Below are 16353 nucleotides of genomic sequence, written 5' to 3' on the forward strand. Positions count from 1 at the left end.
CCTGCCCCCGCTTGCCAGGCCTCCCCCCAGGCTGGGGAGCCGGATCCCAGCCTGAGGTTCCTCCTTGGATCCGTCCCCCCATAACGGGCTGGATCCAAACTCTCTGAGCGGGGCAATCGCTGGAGAAGGGGGCTCCCGGGGGGGGGGGGGGCTGGGAGCCAGGACTCCCCGGAAATCCCCTCCCCAGGCAAAGTGCAAGGAGTGAAACAAACCAGGCACAGGGCAGGGCTGGGTCTTCGCCAGGCTGGCCTGGAGTGGGGGGAGGGGGGGGAAAGCCCCCAGCCAGTGGCTGCACCCGGTGCCAGGGGCCTGAAATCAGAGGGGCCCCCCATGGACCATCCCTCCCGGTGCTGTTGTGAGTCTGCACCCCGAGGCGCCGGGCCCCTGCACTGTCACCATCGCCTGCCGCCCCTCCCCGTGCCGCCTCCGGCGCCGCTGCACCCCCGTGCCACCAGCCTCGGCTCCAGCCAGCCACGCCCTGCCCCTGCCCCCGCCCCCGCTCCTACCCCTTCCTGCCCCACCACAAATGCATGCCCCCCTCCGCCCCCTGCCGAGCTGGGTCTCCCTTCCCCCAGCCCCTGGGGCCCGGCTCATGCTGCCAGCGGAGCTTGGCGTGTGGCCGGTGCCCCGTGAAAGCCTGGCTCCTCCCTGGGTCCCCCCCCATGCAGACCCCCAGCAGGATCAGGGTCCCCCCCCGCCCCCGTGCTGGGCACTGCCCAGACACACCCAGCCCAACCCAGCCTTGAAGCCCTTTCCACCTCAGCGAAGGTCGGATGGGGAAACTGAGTCGCAAAGCGGCAGGGCCTCCCCCCAGGTCATGCAGAGGGCGCATGGTGCAGGCAGGGAACTGAGTCTCACCCCTGGGCCTCCCAGGCCGCAGCCTGGCTGAAGGGGGCGGACAGCGCCTGGCCCCAGTTCAGAGTCAGTGTGGGGGGGGGAAGGGGGGAGGCTACAGGGAGCGGGGGAGGGGCTCGCTAGTGCTCGTGGCTCCATGTGGGCATTTCAGTCATGGGGACCCCTGGAGCTGAGCCCCAGCCAACTCGTGCCATACAGGGGCAGGCCGGGGTGGGGCTCCCAACCTGGCATTGAGCCTGCCCTCTGCGAGGGACGGGCTGGGGCACCCAGGGGCGGGGGGCAGGACTCTGAGTGGGGGTGGGGAGGTGTGATGCGGGGGGGGGGGTTGCACTGGAGAGGTTGGAGGCTGCTCCATTGGGGGGATGGTTTGCGGGGGGGAGGCTGTAGGACGGGGTGTCCGTTTGGGGTGGAGGGGAGCCTCCTTCCCATCCCTGTGCTGTGTTTCCACACCCTCCCGGCCTGTCCGCCTCCCCCGTCCCCCCATCCCTCTGCCATCTGGCCCCTGGCCCTGCCATCAGAGTCCCTGTGGGACCCCCTCTCCCCCTGCCATTCACAGCACATGGGCTGGGCGCTGCCGGCATCTGCCAGGCCCTTCCTCCCCTGGGACACGGGGCTTGGCCTCCTCCCCACATGCCCCCCTGCCCCCGGATGGTGGCAGCTGTGGGATCGCTGGCTAATTGGCGGCATATGGTCCCTGCTACCCACCCCCGCTCCTGGGGCTGTGCTTGGCAGAGAGGAAAGGGAGAGATCAGCTTTAACCCCCCCCGCTCTGACCCTCAGACCTCACTCCCAGGGAACCCAGGAGTCCGGGCTCCCATCCCTCCCCACCCTAACCACTAGACCCCACTGCCCTCCTAGATCCACGAGTCCGGGCCCCCATCCCTCCCCACCCTAACCACTAGACCCCACTGCCCTCCTAGATCCACGAGTCCGGGCCCCCATCCCTCCCCACCCTAACCACTAGACCCCACTGCCCTCCTAGATCCACGAGTCCGGGCCCCCATCCCTCCCCACCCTAACCACTAGACCCCACTGCCCTCCTAGATCCACGAGTCCGGGCTCCCATCCCTCCCCACCCTAACCACTAGACCCCACTGCCCTCCTAGATCCACAAGTCCGGGCCCCCATCCCTGCCCCCTGCCCTAACTCTCAGACCTCACTCCCAGGGAACCCAGGAGTCTGGGCTCCCATCCCCCCACCCTAACCACTGGACCCCACTCCCCCCAGTGCTGGGGAAAGAACCCAGGAGTCCTTGCTCCCAGGCCCGGCTCAGCCCTCCGAGGGGGCTGGACTTTCCAGCACTTCAGCTGCCATATCCCCTGTGACCTCAGATGACCTTTGAATAGGGGTCAGTGGGGGGGCAGTCTGGCCTCTTGACCCGCCCGGGTCCATGACAGGTCAGCTCCCCCCTCACGTGGAAGAGCCTCTCCTCCCAGCACTCCCATGAAGTGCATAGACGGGGGAGGGGGGGCAGACCACAGACACCCCCCCACCAGACAGAGATTCCTGCTGCAAGGCATCGCTCAAGGAGGCGTGTGAGGTCTGGCGGCTACAGGGGGGTGGGGCTGGGGGCCTGGACTCCTGGGTTCTCTCCCTGGATCTGGGGGGGCTGTGGGGTCTAGTGGTTAGAGTGAGGGGAGGGATGGGGGTCCGGTCTCCTGGGTTCTCTCCCTGGATCTAGGAGGGCAGTGGGGTCTAGTGGTTAGGGTGAGAGGAGGGATGGGGGCCTGGTCTCCTGGGTTCTCTCCCAGGATCTAGGAGGGCAGTGGGGTCTAGTGGTTAGGGTGAGGGGAGGGATGGGGGCCCGGTCTCCTGGGTTCTCTCCCTGGATCTGGGAGGGCAGTGGGGCCTGGTGGTTAGAGTGGTAGAGCGGGTGGGGACGTGGGGGGAGGGAACCAGGACTCCTGGGTTCTTGTGGGTGAGGTCTGAGGGTTAGAGCGGGGGGGCGGGGCTGGGTCCTTTCCCATTGGCTCCTGTGACCCCCAGCCAGGCCTTTGCTAGCGTGGCCGGAGAGCGGCCGAGAGCGGCTGGGGTTGCTCGCCATGGCGGCTGGGCCCCGGCTGGGCCCCGAGGACCGGGAGGCTCCCTGGAGCTGTCTGTGGTGCTGAATTGTGTCTGGCCAAGGAGCCAGAGTCCTGGGACTCCTGGGTTCCCTCCCCGGCCCTGGGAGAGGAGTGAGGCCTAGTGGTTAGGGCTGGGCACCCAGGGCACGTGCTGGGTAAGGCCTCAGCTTGGGAGTTCTGCTCCTTGAATACAGTTCGGTGCCAGAGAAGTGCAGGGGACTGAGCCTCGCCATGGAGGGGGAGCTCGGAACCGCGGGGGGGCAGGGCGGGGGCAGGGCACAGGAGGGCCCGGGCCATGTGAGCCAGAGCATGACCCTGCACCAGCCCCCGAGCTCCACTGCACGACGCCCACCCTGCCTGGGCCAGGCTCGGAGACACCTCTGCCCTCAGATTGCAACCCCCATGGGTCCAACCCCAGCACAGAGCCGGGGGGGGGGGGGTCGAACACATCCAGGGGGCCCTGCCCCAGAGAGCTCAGCCAGGCTGGCTCCACATGGGAGACGTGTGTGGGGTGGGTGCCAGATGGGCCCCGGTGAGTCTGGGGCCGTACGGTGGGCATGACACGAGGCTGGGCAGCCTGGCCGGGCTGGTGAATGTGGAGGGGAACCCAGGAGTCCTGAGGTCCAGCCCCACTCTGCTTTTACCCCTCAGCTTCACTCACACCCTAGAACGGGTCTCGGCTCCCAGCCTGCCCTGTCCTAACCCCTAGGCCTCGCTCCCCTCCCAGGGCCAGCTTAGAACCCAGCCCAGGCAGAGACCCCCCAGAAACCTGGGCAACCCTCTTTCCTTGCTTGGCCCCCCCTTCTTGGAGCTGAGAGGTGGCTGAGGCCTGGGGAGGGATGTGCGGGGGGGGGAAGAGGGCACCTGGAGAGGCACCGGGGTGTCAGCCCCCCCTTTCCCAGGCTCACATTCCCACGCCCAGCTGAGCGGGGGGCTCCTGCAGACCCTGGCGCCCGAGTGAGATGTTTCCCTGGTGCGCCAGCGTCTGGGAACTTGTGGGGAGTGAGCGGGGGACGGGGGGGGAGGCGACGTGGAGGGAACAAAGCATGGGGCAGGGGAGGGGCAGGCTGGCAGGTGTCGTGGGGCCGGGGGGGGGGGCGTTTAGACGAGTGCAGCTGCGAGGCTTTTGCTCCCCGCCATTGTCCTGGCCACAAAGCCCTGATTGCCATGGCGGGGCAGCGCGAGGCCTACGGAGACCCAGGCGGGACCAGGCCCAGCCCCGCCGGGGAGAGCCCAGGGGATAAATGCCTCCATGGGAACACCCCCCCCCCCCGGTCGTCCCAGCCTCTCTGGCACGTTTGCCCTCCCCCGCCCGCCGTGGGGGTGTTACACCCGTGGGTCAGGTAGAGCGCAGCGTGAGGCACACACAGGCCCCGCACCCAGGGGTGGCTGTTTCAGCGCGGGGGGAAGATTCTTACAAACAGCTACTGTGCCCCCCGTCCTATCCCCCCACCCTGCCCGTGGTGGTGCATCTTGGTGCCAGACATGAAGAGCGCCCATGCCCCACTCCCAGGCCTACTGTGCTCTAACCACTAGGCAAGTGGTTTCCAACCTGGGGGCAGTGCATTCCTGGGGGGGGGGGGGGAGGCTGAAGTCTACACCTAAGATTTCCAAAGGCGTCTGCAACTCCACGTGAAATGTTTCGGGGTCTGTCGATGAGCAAAGCTGGAAAACCACTAGGCCTCGCACCCCTCCCAGAGCTGGGCCCAGAACCCAGAAGTCCTGCCTCCCCCCCCAGGTCTCTCCCTCGGCCGCAGTGGACAGGTAGCAGGATGCAGCCCCCATCTCCTTCCATCCCCACGTCTGGCCGGACGTACCACGGGCCAGATTCCCTGACAGCCGGCGCCCGGCCTGTCCCCGCTCGGCCCTTCCCTTTCCCGGCATCATCCAAAGATCCGGCTCCTTTCTCTCCGGTGAGAAATTGACAGGAAGGCAGTGCGTGTGCGCATCGAGGGGGGCGATGGTCAGTTTCGGTGCTTTGGCGTTGCCCGAGCCTGTGTCTGCTTCCGGCTCTCCCCGGGTGGAAAATCGCAGGCCGGCTGGGCTATAAATCACCGGCCGCGGCTACCAAGCCGTTACCTAGCTATGAGCGCGTGTCTCTGTCTGCCTTCCCGTGGGGATTAACCACAATTTTCTCTCCTCGCTCTCTCCTTCCATCCGCAATGGCGACGCTATTCAAAATGAGCAGATGCCCACAAGACGCAGAGCGGTACCTGCTGAGCGCAAATGAGGTAGGGGGCATGGCACCGTCGGAGCGGCACCGAAACCAATCGTCTCTCCTCGGTTATTAGCAAACCCCCCCCCGCCCCTCCCGCTTCCACTCCCACCTCCGCCTGAGCCCCAAATGGGGGGGGTTCGATGGAAACCGTGCCGGGGGTGGCGATTGCCACATGCCCCCCCCCCAGAGGCTGCAGGCAGGGGTGCGGTGTCTCTAGCTGGGGCTGAGGCTCGGTTCGGAAATCTAGCAGGCGTGCCCGGCAGCTTTTCTCTCTCCGTCGCGCCGCTTCTGCGGGAGCAAGCCATGGCGTGGATTTCCCTATAGGCGTGTGGGGGGGGGGCAGAGTTCCGCTAGGGAAGGCGAGAGACAGAGCTGGGGCTGCAGGGGGGAGGACGCGCCAGGTTCAGGGTCTGTGTGCATCCCCCTGATTGTGTGGGGGGGAGATTTGGAGGATCCAGCTGCCGCAGAAAACTTTCTAGAAATGTCTGGAGACATCTGGAGAGAGGAGGCCTGAATTTCAGACCCCACCCCAAGAGGCAGGGCACTTGGGGTCTGCACCTGGGCGTGTGAACCATCGGCAGCAGATGAGTGCAAGGGCGGGCGGGGGCTGGGAATCAGGACTCTGGAGTCTTTCCGTGGCTTTGGGAGGGGAATGCGGCCTAGCGGGCTAGAGCAGGAAGGGGCGAGGAGTCAGGGAGTGGCACATTAGAGGCCAGAACAGGGGGCTTTTAGGCTCCCAGATTCACGGCCCAGCTCAGCGACGGCCCTTGGCTGTGCCCCGCCCCGCGTCGTGCCTCAGTTTCCCCTGCTATGAAATGGGGATAAAATGCTTTCCCCTTTCCAGAGCACTTCAGACTGGGGTCGCTCTCCACTGGTGCTACAGGGCGGTGAGCCCATCCAGCTGGGGACAAAGGGACTTCCTCCGCAGGGCTCTCGCTCGGGGGCTGGGCTCCAGCAGAGGTCCCACACATCTGCCCGGACGCATCATTCGCTTCATGTTACAGACAGGGAAACTGAGGCACGGGGAGGACATGACTTGGTCAAGGTCACACAGGGAGACCTGGCTCCCAAGTGCCCCCCCCCTTCTAACCACTAGACTCCCTCCTAGCCCAGTGCTGGGGAACCCAGGAGTCCTTGCTCTGATTCAGCCCTGGAAAGGGGGCGGGGCTAGGCTGGCTCAGAGAATTGTTATGGGGCCTTTTGTCTCTGGGGCGGGGGAAGGGGGCAGCTCCTGTCCAGACCTAGGGGCGTGGGGAACTGGATACAGGATGTAGAGATTCCAGTCTCCGTGTCAGCCCCCTTTCTTCAGTCGTCCCCTGGGAATAACGACACGGTGACAGCCACCCATTCCCATGCTGCATTCTGTGCGCTGTTGGTAACTCCAGCCTGAACCCCAGACCTTCCTCCCCCCCCTGCCTGAGCTGGTGGTGATTCCCCATTTGACAGCAGCAGTATGGGCACAATGACACACAGTCAAGCGATCCAAATTCCATCCAAGGCTGATGCTGGCATTCCGGGCCTGCAGGCTCTTTGGATGGCCATGAATGCCCCCCCCCCACCTCTGCCAGCTCCCTTGCAGCTGCTCCCTCCTGCCACAGCTTAACCTAGAAATGGTCTCCCTTTGCTGGCAGCAGTAGTTGGTCTTTTCTCCCTCTTCTTTGGGGGCCAGACTAGGGGCAACATGGCTCTGTCAGTCCCGGTGTGGGATGCAGCCTAGGTCCCTCCCTTTCCATCAGGCCCCTCCCTTGGCATCTGTCCGCGGGGCCACTGGCCACATTCCAGCGGCTCAGGGCCAGGGGACAGCCTGAAACCAGCCACTCTCAGAGCTGACGTAAGGACGGGAGGGGGGCCGGCTGCTCCCACCGGGGCTCCTGGCTTCTCTGTAGAGGCACGGGGCTGAGGGGATGGGTGGGGAAACTAGGATCCTTCAGCTCTGCCACTGCCTCACTGGGGGCCCTTTGGGCGAGTCCCTCCTGGTGCCTCAGTTTCCCCGCAAATGTTGCTGGTGGAGTAGAGTCCGCCCTGCAGTCGGCTGGCTCCCAGCGCGTCCGTAACTCCCTTTCCCAGGCATCACGCCCCCTCCCCCAACTGCCCAGGCACCCAGGGACTCAGAGCCATGGCAGGAAAGAGAGAAATTCACTGTCCAGGCCTGGTGGTAGCGCAGGCTGGGGCTGGCTGGCCCCATCCACACCATGGTCTAGGTATCACACAGCATCTATGTATGTATCTATCCCCACACACCCCTCTATCTATCCCCATACGCCCCCCATCTATCTATCTATCTATCTATCTATCTATCTATCTATCTATCTATCTATCTATCTATCTATCCCCATACGCCCCCCATCTATCTATCTATCTATCTATCCCCACACCCCCCTCTATCTATCCCCATATGCCCCCCATCTATCTATCTATCTATCTATCTATCTATCTATCTATCTATCTATCTATCCCCACACCCCCCCTCTATCTATCCCCATACACCCCCATCTATCTATCTATCTATCTATCTATCTATCTATCTATCTATCTATCTATCTATCCCCACACCCCCCCTCTATCTATCCCCATACGCCCCCCATCTATCTATCTATCTATCTATCTATCTATCTATCTATCTATCTATCTATCTATCTATCTATCTATCTATCTATCTATCCCCATACACCCTCTATCTATCTATCTATCTATCTATCTATCTATCTATCTATCTATCTATCTATCTATCTATCCCCACACCCCCCCTCTATCTATCCCCATACACCCCCTATCTATCTATCTATCTATCTATCTATCTATCTATCTATCTATCTATCTATCTATCTCCACACCCCCTATCTATCTATCTATCTATCTATCTATCTATCTATCTATCTATCTATCCCCACACCCCCCCTCTATCTATCCCCATACACCCCCTATCTATCTATCTATCTATCTATCTATCTATCTATCTATCTATCCCCATACACCCCCTCTATCTATCTATCTATCTATCTATCTATCTATCTATCTAGCCCCATACAGCCCCTCTGTCTGTCTGTCTGTCTGTCTGTGTATCTATCTATCCAGATCTATATCCATCTCTAGTTATTTTTATCTTTCTCTATATATATCTCCTGATCTCTCTCTGGGTTGTAGCTGAAGCACCCTCCCTCTCCCCTTCCCCCTTCCCAGGCTCCCCTGACCTTTGGGGGCTGGTAACCGACCCAGGGGCGGGAGACGGGGGGTGTAAGGAGCCTGGGGGCGGGACAGAGGCATCTGGAGAAGCTGACTGACAGGCGGGGCTGGGGGCGCTGTGATCGCGGTCTGGAGAGGCTCGTGCACGATGGGAGGGGGGGGCTGTGTGTGCGGTGGGGGGATGGATGTGCGGGGGGTGGATGTGGGAGGGGCTGTGTGTGCCGTGGGGGGGTAGATGTGCGGGGGGGCTGTGTGTGCTGTGGGGGGATGGATGCGGGGGGGCTGTGTGTGCGGTGGGGGGATGGATGTGGGGGGGGGGGGGGAGTCTGTGTGTGCGGTGGGTGGATGGATGCGGGGGGGCTGTGTGTGCGGTTGGGGGGATGGATGTGCGGGGGGGGCTGTGTGTGCTGTGGGGGGTGGATGTGCGGGGGGGGAGTCTGTGTGTGCTGTGGGGGGATGGATGTGCGGGGGGGCTTTGTGTGCGGTGGGTGGTGGATGTGGGGGGGGGCTGTGTGTGCGGTGGGGGGATGGATGTGCGGGGGGGCTGTGTGTGCCGAGGGGGGGGATGGGTGTGTGGGGGGGATGGGTGTGCGGTGGGTGGATGGATGCGGGGGGGCTGTGTGTGCCGAGGGGGGATGGGTGTGCGGGGGGGCTGTGTGTGCTGTGGGGGGATGGATGGGGGGGGGGGCTGTGTGTGCTGTGGTGGTATGGATGTGGGGGGGGGGGGGGGCTGTGTGTGCCGCGGGGGGATGGATGTGGGGGGAGCTGTGTGTGCCGTGGGGGGGATGGATGAGCTACGGAGACGGGGGGGGGGGGCTGTGTGTGCTGTGTGTGCGATGAGGAGGTGTATGAAGTCTTGGGGACCGATGTTATGGGGGGGCTGTGTAGGAGATCTGGGGGGAGGGGCTGTGTGTGCTTCCGCGGGGTGTGTGCACTATCCGGGGGGTGTGGTCTCCGCGGGGAGGGGGCTGTGTGTACCACGAGGGGGCGGGGCAGTGTGTTCCCCCCGGGGGGCGTGTGTTCTTGGGGGGGGGGGGAACCAAGGAAGAACTCGCTGCCGCTAGTCCCAGCCAATGAGCCGAGTTCCATCGCTGGGGGGCCGTGGAGCGCGGTGGGGGGGGGGGGGAGTGAGCCGGACCCAGCCATCTGGGGGGGGGCTGCCGGGGCTCCTTTGTTTTTTGCATACTGGAAGGGGGAGAAAAAACCCGACCCCTCCTCGAAAAACCCCGCCCCTCCCCCTCCGGGTAAAACCCCCCGGTTGAAATAACCAAGGACATTTAAAGGACCAGCCAGCGCCGGGCTGCGGCAGCGGCTCCTCCTCTCCTCCTGCCTTTCGGCTTTTTCCTCCTTTTCGTTTTTCATCCCCCCCCCCGCCCCCCGCCTTCCCCCTCACTCCTCGCCTCGGGGCCAAGAGCGGCTCCTGCTCCTCCTTTTATTTGGGGGCTTTGCGGCTCCTTTTCCATTGCCTTCGCCCCCCTTTCGGCCCCGTCTGCCCCCCACCCGCTTATCTGCCCCCCACCTCCGCTTATCTGCCCCTCCACCCGCTTATCTGCCCCCCACCTCCGCTTATCTGCCCCCCACCCGCTTATCTGCCCCCCACCTCTGCTTATCTGCCCCCCCACCTCCGCTTTTCTCCCCCCCGCTCCCGCTTATCTGCCCCCCCGTTTTTTCCTCTCCGTTCCTTTTTTCGTCCCTTCTTGTCTTTTTCCTCCCCCCTCCTTTCTCAGCCCTGCTCCCCCCTCCCCCTTTCTTCCTCTCCTGCTTTTCTTCCCAGAGAGGCCGAGAACAAGAGGGCTCCCCCCATCGCTCAGCTTCCCCCCCCGCCCCACTGCTCGCCCCCCCGCCGCTCTCCCCTCCCTCCCCCCCCCCGCCGCTGGACGTACACACAGTCCTCCCCGAGATTTGGCTTTTCAATCGGTCCTACAGGAAAACCGGAACCTCCCCCCCGCGGCGCTGCTCCGACCCCACCCGGGGCGGGAGGCTGGGGGGTGCGGGCTGTCGGCGGGAGAGCGCAGCCCTGCAGCGGGGGAGCCCGCGTCGCTGGAAGAATGGTCACCGTAGGTATCTGGGGGGGCTGGAGGGTGGGGGGGACTTGGCTGATCTTGGGGTGCGTGTCTATTGGGGGTGTACGGTATAACCCCCCCCCCCCCCCCGCTGCAGCTGGCCGTGAGCTCGCAGCCCGGTCCCCGCGTCGGTATCGGGGGGGCTGGGAGTGGGGATAGCCCCCCCAATCTACAGAGCCCCCCCGCGCGTGGGGGCAGGGCTCGGGGCTCAGCGTGGGGGTGGGGGGCGCGATGCCGCGGGGGCGTAGCCGGCAGCGAGAGACCCGCGGTTCGCGGACGCCCCACGGGCGTATCCCGGCCGGTGGAAAGGCACCGGGCGCGTCCACACGCCGGCCACAGCCCCGCTCCCCGCCCGGCCCGCCGAGGTGGATGGGGAGACCGGGCCGGGGGAGTCCCCCGCGGGGGGGGGGCGCGGCTCTGGGCAGGCACGTTGTCCCCTTTGTGTGTGCGTGGGGGGGCTTCCACGGATCTACCAGGATTTGCGGTGCACGAAGCCCCGGGGCCCCCGTCTGACCCCACCCAAAATGGGACCCCCCCCCCCCCCCGGGCCGGGCTCTGCGCAGCTCCCCCTCCCCCCCGCGCCAGCGGCTGGGCGCTGCGGAGACTCGCAGCCGCCGCACAATCCTTCAGAGCCAGGTACCTTGTGCGTGACTGGAGCCGCCCCCCGCGGCCGGGCTGGGAACAATGGGGACTGACAGCGGCGGGGGGGGGGGGGGGAGGAGCCCCCCCGGCTTTGCCTTTGCAAATGGAAAACCTGCCCCCCCCCCCCGCCTCGCTCCCTTCCAGCGCCCTGGGCCGCGCTGCCTCCGCGGGGCCTCAGAGGATCGGACCCCCCCCCCCCCCCGCAGCGGGATTGCAGACCCCCCCCACCTCCCCGGACATACACGCGCCTAGGACATACAGCCCCCCCAGGATACACACACACCTAGGACACCCCTCCACGGCACACCCCCCAGGGCACAGACACACATACACACCCTAGGGGATAGACAAAATGCAGGACAATGTAGCACTTTAAAGACTGACAAGATGGTTTATTAGATGATGAGCTTTCGTGGACCAGACCCCCTAGGAAACACACACACACCCCCCTAGGACACCCCCCCAGGGCGCACCCCCCCCAAGGGATAGACACACCCTAGGAAACACACACACATACACCCCTAGGACACACAGATACATCCCTAGGACACTCCCCCCAACACACACACACACACACACACACACACAGAGATACATCCCTAGGACACTCCCCCCAACACACACACACACACACACACACACACACACACACACAGAGATACATCCCTAGGACACTCCCCCCAAGATACACACACACACAGATACATCCCTAGGACACTCCCCCCAAGATACACACACACACACACACACACACACACACACACACACACACACACACACACACACAGATACATCCCTAGGACACTCCCCCCAAGATACACACACACACACACAGATACATCCCTAGGACACTCCCCCCCGACACACACACACACACACACACACACACACACACACACACACACATACATCCCTAGGACACTCCCCCCACACACACACACACACACACACACACACACACACACACACACACACACACATCCCTAGGACACTCCCCCCACACACACACACACCCCCCGACACACACACACACACACACACATACATCCCTAGGACACTCCCCCCAAGATACACACACACACACACGCACGCGCACACACCCTAGTACACACACACAACCCCCCACGGCGTGTTTACAGTTGTATGCCTGGGCAAGGTTTCTGTGTGCCGAACCTCCCCCCCCACCCCGTTTCAGTTTATATTGTTTCAGCCTCCCCCACCCCATGCCAAGGTGGTGGAACGAGGGGGGTGCAGGGTGGGGGGCTGCAGCCCCTCCCCTCCCTTGCTAGAAGTGGCTCCCAGCAGCCCCCTCATTGTTCCGGCAGTCCTGACCAAGGGCCTCACTTGCTTTGAGGTGGGGGGAAGGGGACAGTGGTCCCAGCCAGACCTCAGTCCCCCCCCCACTCTTCATAGAGCTCCTGGCTGCTCCCCCCCCCCCCCCTTTGCCATAACCCATCTGAGCCAGGGCCGGCGTGGGGCCTCAGGGGTCAGGCAGGCCCGGCCCTGGCCAAGGCGCTGGCTTTGCTATGTGGAAACCATCCCAGCCAGATAATGCCCCCCCCAATTGCTTTGCAGTGATGTCCCCCCCCGTGTTGTCCTTGCAGGCAGCATCTCCCTAGCGCCAAACCGCCCCCCCCTTGCTTGGAGGGCCCTGCCTTGGCACCTTGGCTGTAGGCCCGAGCAGGAGGCTGTCCCTACATAGCCACCCAAACCCCCCCCCCGGAGCCGCACCCCTTCCTCGCGCTGCACCCCCCCCATTTTCAATTCAAGGTCACTGTGACAGCCCCTCCCCCGCCGAGAGCCACTTCCCCGGCGCCACAAAAGCCATTTTGAGCGTGGAGCGATTCGGCGGCTCCCCCAGCCTCCGTCCTTCGCTGCCCCTGCCAACGGGCCTGGGGGGCGGGGTGCAGAGGGGCTGGGGTGCAGGGAGGGGGTGTTGCAGATGGGGGAGGGGGGAGAGCTGGGGAAGGGCAGTGACCCCATCGCAAAGGGGCTGGAGCGGTGGGTTGGATGGAGGAATTTGGGGCGTCCCCAAAGGCATACGCCATGGAGGGGCTGCAGGGGGGGCCCTGATGGAAGCTACCCCCTCTCTCTGTCCCCATTTGCGGTGCTTTTTGGGACAGGGGGGGCTGTGGGGAGGGGGAGGGGGCAGAGATGCAGTGGGGGGGAGGGGGGGTTCACAGCAGCTGAGCCGGTGTCTCTTAAAGTCCCAGCACAGGTGGCTTAGGAGTGGGGGAGGGGGAGCCTCACTTCCCCCCCTCCTCCCCCCCGGTGGAGGGGGAGCAGTTTGGCGAGCTGACAAAGGCGTGCCAAGGGGAGGGGCAGCCAGGGATGAGCCAGCGTCAGCTGGGGGGTGGGGCTCTGCCACCTCTCTGCCTTTGGAGCAGGGAGCCCCACATTTTGCTGCCCTTCCCCCCCCACACACACAGCCCATGGCCGGTTCCCGGGGGAGTGGTGGCCCCGAGGCTTTGTGCAGAGATGATGGAAATGGGAGGGGGCTGAGGTGATGCATTGGGGGTCAGATGCCATGTATGGGGGGGGGCTGGTGTGACGTATCAGGGTGGGCACCATGTATTGGGGGGCTGGTGTGACGTATCGGGGTGGGCACCATGTATTGGGGGGCTGGTGTGACGTATCAGGGTGGGCACCATGTATTGGGGGGCTGGTGTGACGTATCGGGGTGGGCACCATGTATTGGGGGGCTGGTGTGACGTATCGGGGTGGGCACCATGTATTGGGGGGCTGGTGTGATGTATCACGGTGGGCACCATGTATTGGGGGGCTGGTGTGACGTATCAGGGTGGGCACCATGTATTGGGGGGCTGGTGTGACGTATCGGGGTGGGCACCATGTATTGGGGGGCTGTTGTGACGTATCACAGTGGGCACCATGTATTGGGGGGCTGGTGTGACGTATCAGGGTGGGCACCATGTATCGGGGGCTGTTGTGACATATCGGGGTGGGCACCATGTATTGGGGGGCTGGTGTGACATATCAGGGTGGGCACCATGTATTGGGGGGCTGGTGTGATGTATCGGGGTGGGCACCATGTATTGGGGGGCTGGTGTGACGTATCAGGGTGGGCACCATGTATCGGGGGCTGTTGTGACGTATCGGGGTGGGCACCATGTATTGGGGGGCTGCTGAGATGTATCGGGGGGCGCCATGTGTGGGGGGAATGAGGGGGTGTGTGGGCAGCCCTGCCCACCTGGCTTGGGGAGGCCCCACTCTGTGGGGGCGGGGCCCTACCCCCAGCCCAGAGGAGAGTCTGCATGAGGGGCAGGGCCCTAGGGGTGGGGTGGGGCCCAATGTAGCACAGGACATGTGGTGAGCTCCCCCCCACCTGGCCCCCTCCAGGAGTCCTGGCTGAGCCTCACATCAGCACGGAGCTAAGGCCCCGCCCCATTTCAGGCCCTGGCCAGTTCCCTGCAGGGCTCAGCCAGGGCACCAGAGCTCAGTCAGGCGCTGGGAGGGGAGTGGGGGCTAGTGGGTAGAGCAGGGGTGAGGCGGGAGTCCAGATGCCCGGGTCTGTCCCCAGCACCGGGCCCTGGGGGGACGTTATTGTCGGAGGCTCCTGCCTCGGTGTCACTCTTTGTTCTCTGCTCCTTTATCCCTTTCGGGGGAGGGGGGCTGGACTGGCCAGGCTGCCCTGCCTCCTCCATGCCCAGCTGGTCTGGTGCTGCCCTGTGCCAGGCTCAGGGCTCTGCTTCCTTCAGAGGCTGTTTCAATCCCCATTTGGCTTTGGGCTCAGGGGCCTGGCCCCCCGCCCTCATGGGGCCCCTCTATAGACCCCCAGCGGGTGAGTGTAAGGAGTTCCCAGGGCAGGATGTGGCCATGTGTGGTGGGAAGCTAGGACAATAGGGGGGTGCAGGTTAGGAGTGAGGGGCACTGGCAGAGCTGGGGTGGGGGGCTCAGTGCTGGGCTGGCAGGGGCTGCGGGGCAGGAGTGGGGGGCACCGGCAGGGCTGGGGGAGTGCTCAGGGCGGTGCTGGCAGGGGCTGCAGGTCAGGAATGGGGGGCACCAGCAGGGCTGGGGTGGGGGAGGGAGCCCAAGGCCGGGCTGGCATGTAGTTTTGTGTCATGTCTTCCAGTCATGTAGCGTGTAGGACTGGTGGTTACTTCTACGCTTTGCGGTGCTTAAGGACCCAGGCTCCTGGGTTCTGCCCCCGGCTCTGGGAGCAGAGCAGGGTCTAGTGGGCTTGAACAGGGAAGCAGGACTCCTGTGTTCCCTGGGCCTCAGTTTCCCATCTGTACACCGGGGAGAATAGCCCTGCCTCGTGGGGCATGCAAGGGTAAATACAATACGGGGGTGGGACGTGGGCATAGCTAAACAGCTGTTGTACTACCAGACTCTCTCTAATATCTGGGCACCACCCAGTTTTCATCTTCACGCCCCTGGGGGGCAGGGCAGGGCTGTTATCCCCATTTGTACAGATGGGGAAACCGAGGCACAGAGCAGCTAAGGCCTTTCCCTTGGATGGGAGAAGCCGAAATACCTTCATGGCTCTAGTCTCAGGACAGAGCCCTGATCCCTGTACTCCCATTGGGCTCAGCTTCCTGCCCGGCAGCCCTGTCAGCCCTGTGCAGGGCCAGCCCCCTTCCTGCTACCCACTTCCCAGCTCCCCGTGGGTCATCTCTGCCCCTGGGCAGCAAGTGGGCCTTGGCACCCTTCCCCCAGCCTGGGACCCTGCGAGAGGGTTGTGTTGGCCCCCGACTCTCCTAGGATGCTACTGGGGTGGCCCCGCTCTGCCCATTGGCCCACACAGCCGGGGTGGTGCTGAGTCCAAGGGGGAGTCCTTCCCAAGGCTGATGGCTGCTCCCATGGGGCTGCGGCTTGCACAGCAGCAGGGAGCCAGACCGGCTGTGTTCTAGCCCCACTCTGTGGGGGGCAGGGAGCCAAGGTGGCTCCATGCAGGCAGCTCCTGAGCTGTAAACAAGCCCCGATACGGCACATCCCGTGCTGCTCCCATCCTTTCCTTGCCCCACTGAGCGGGTCTGCAGCTTGGAGAGGCGTCCTGCCCCCAGCGACAGTGGGGGGAAGGATCAGCCACGAGACGCCCGCCCTTCCCCCGCACGGGCCAGAGCCGCTATCAGAGCCCTGGAGTCCGGGCTTGGGTCCCCAGCGTCCCCCCATGGTGGAGCGAGGGGCTGTAGGGGGCAGCCTTTCCCCCGGCGGGGGGACTGGCCTGGCGCTCCGGGCAATGCCAACTCGGGGCAGTGGCTGGAGGGGGAAGGGCTAGCAGGCACTCAGGCCGGGCATATCCAGCAATGGGCGGGGGGGGGGGGGGGCAGACTGGCTGCGGGACTTTTGCAGGAGGGGCTGAGGGGAG

General features: G+C 64.2%; 1 protein-coding gene across 7 annotated transcripts in view; it reads left to right on the top strand.

The window, feature by feature from the left end:
- The first annotated feature begins 5003 nt into the window (after positions 1 to 5003).
- ELAVL3 (ELAV like RNA binding protein 3) overlaps positions 5004 to 16353 on the top strand; it is a 43407-nt gene continuing 32057 nt past the window's right edge. For 5 of the 7 annotated variants that reach the window (XM_075902343.2, XM_075902345.2, XM_075902346.2 and 2 more), the window contains exon 1: positions 10200 to 10376. In XM_075902343.2, the coding sequence (XP_075758458.1) occupies positions 10368 to 10376 (9 nt within the window). In that variant the 5' untranslated portion in view covers positions 10200 to 10367. Of the gene's footprint in view, positions 5150 to 10199; positions 10377 to 16353 lie in introns of those variants that run through there. The other 2 variants (XM_089774894.1, XM_089774895.1) reach the window with 2 other exon arrangements.

This window comes from Pelodiscus sinensis, chromosome 31 (assembly GCF_052426305.1).
Source record: "Pelodiscus sinensis isolate ZL-2025 chromosome 31, ASM5242630v1, whole genome shotgun sequence".
In the NCBI taxonomy this organism is placed as follows: Eukaryota; Metazoa; Chordata; order Testudines; family Trionychidae; genus Pelodiscus; species Pelodiscus sinensis.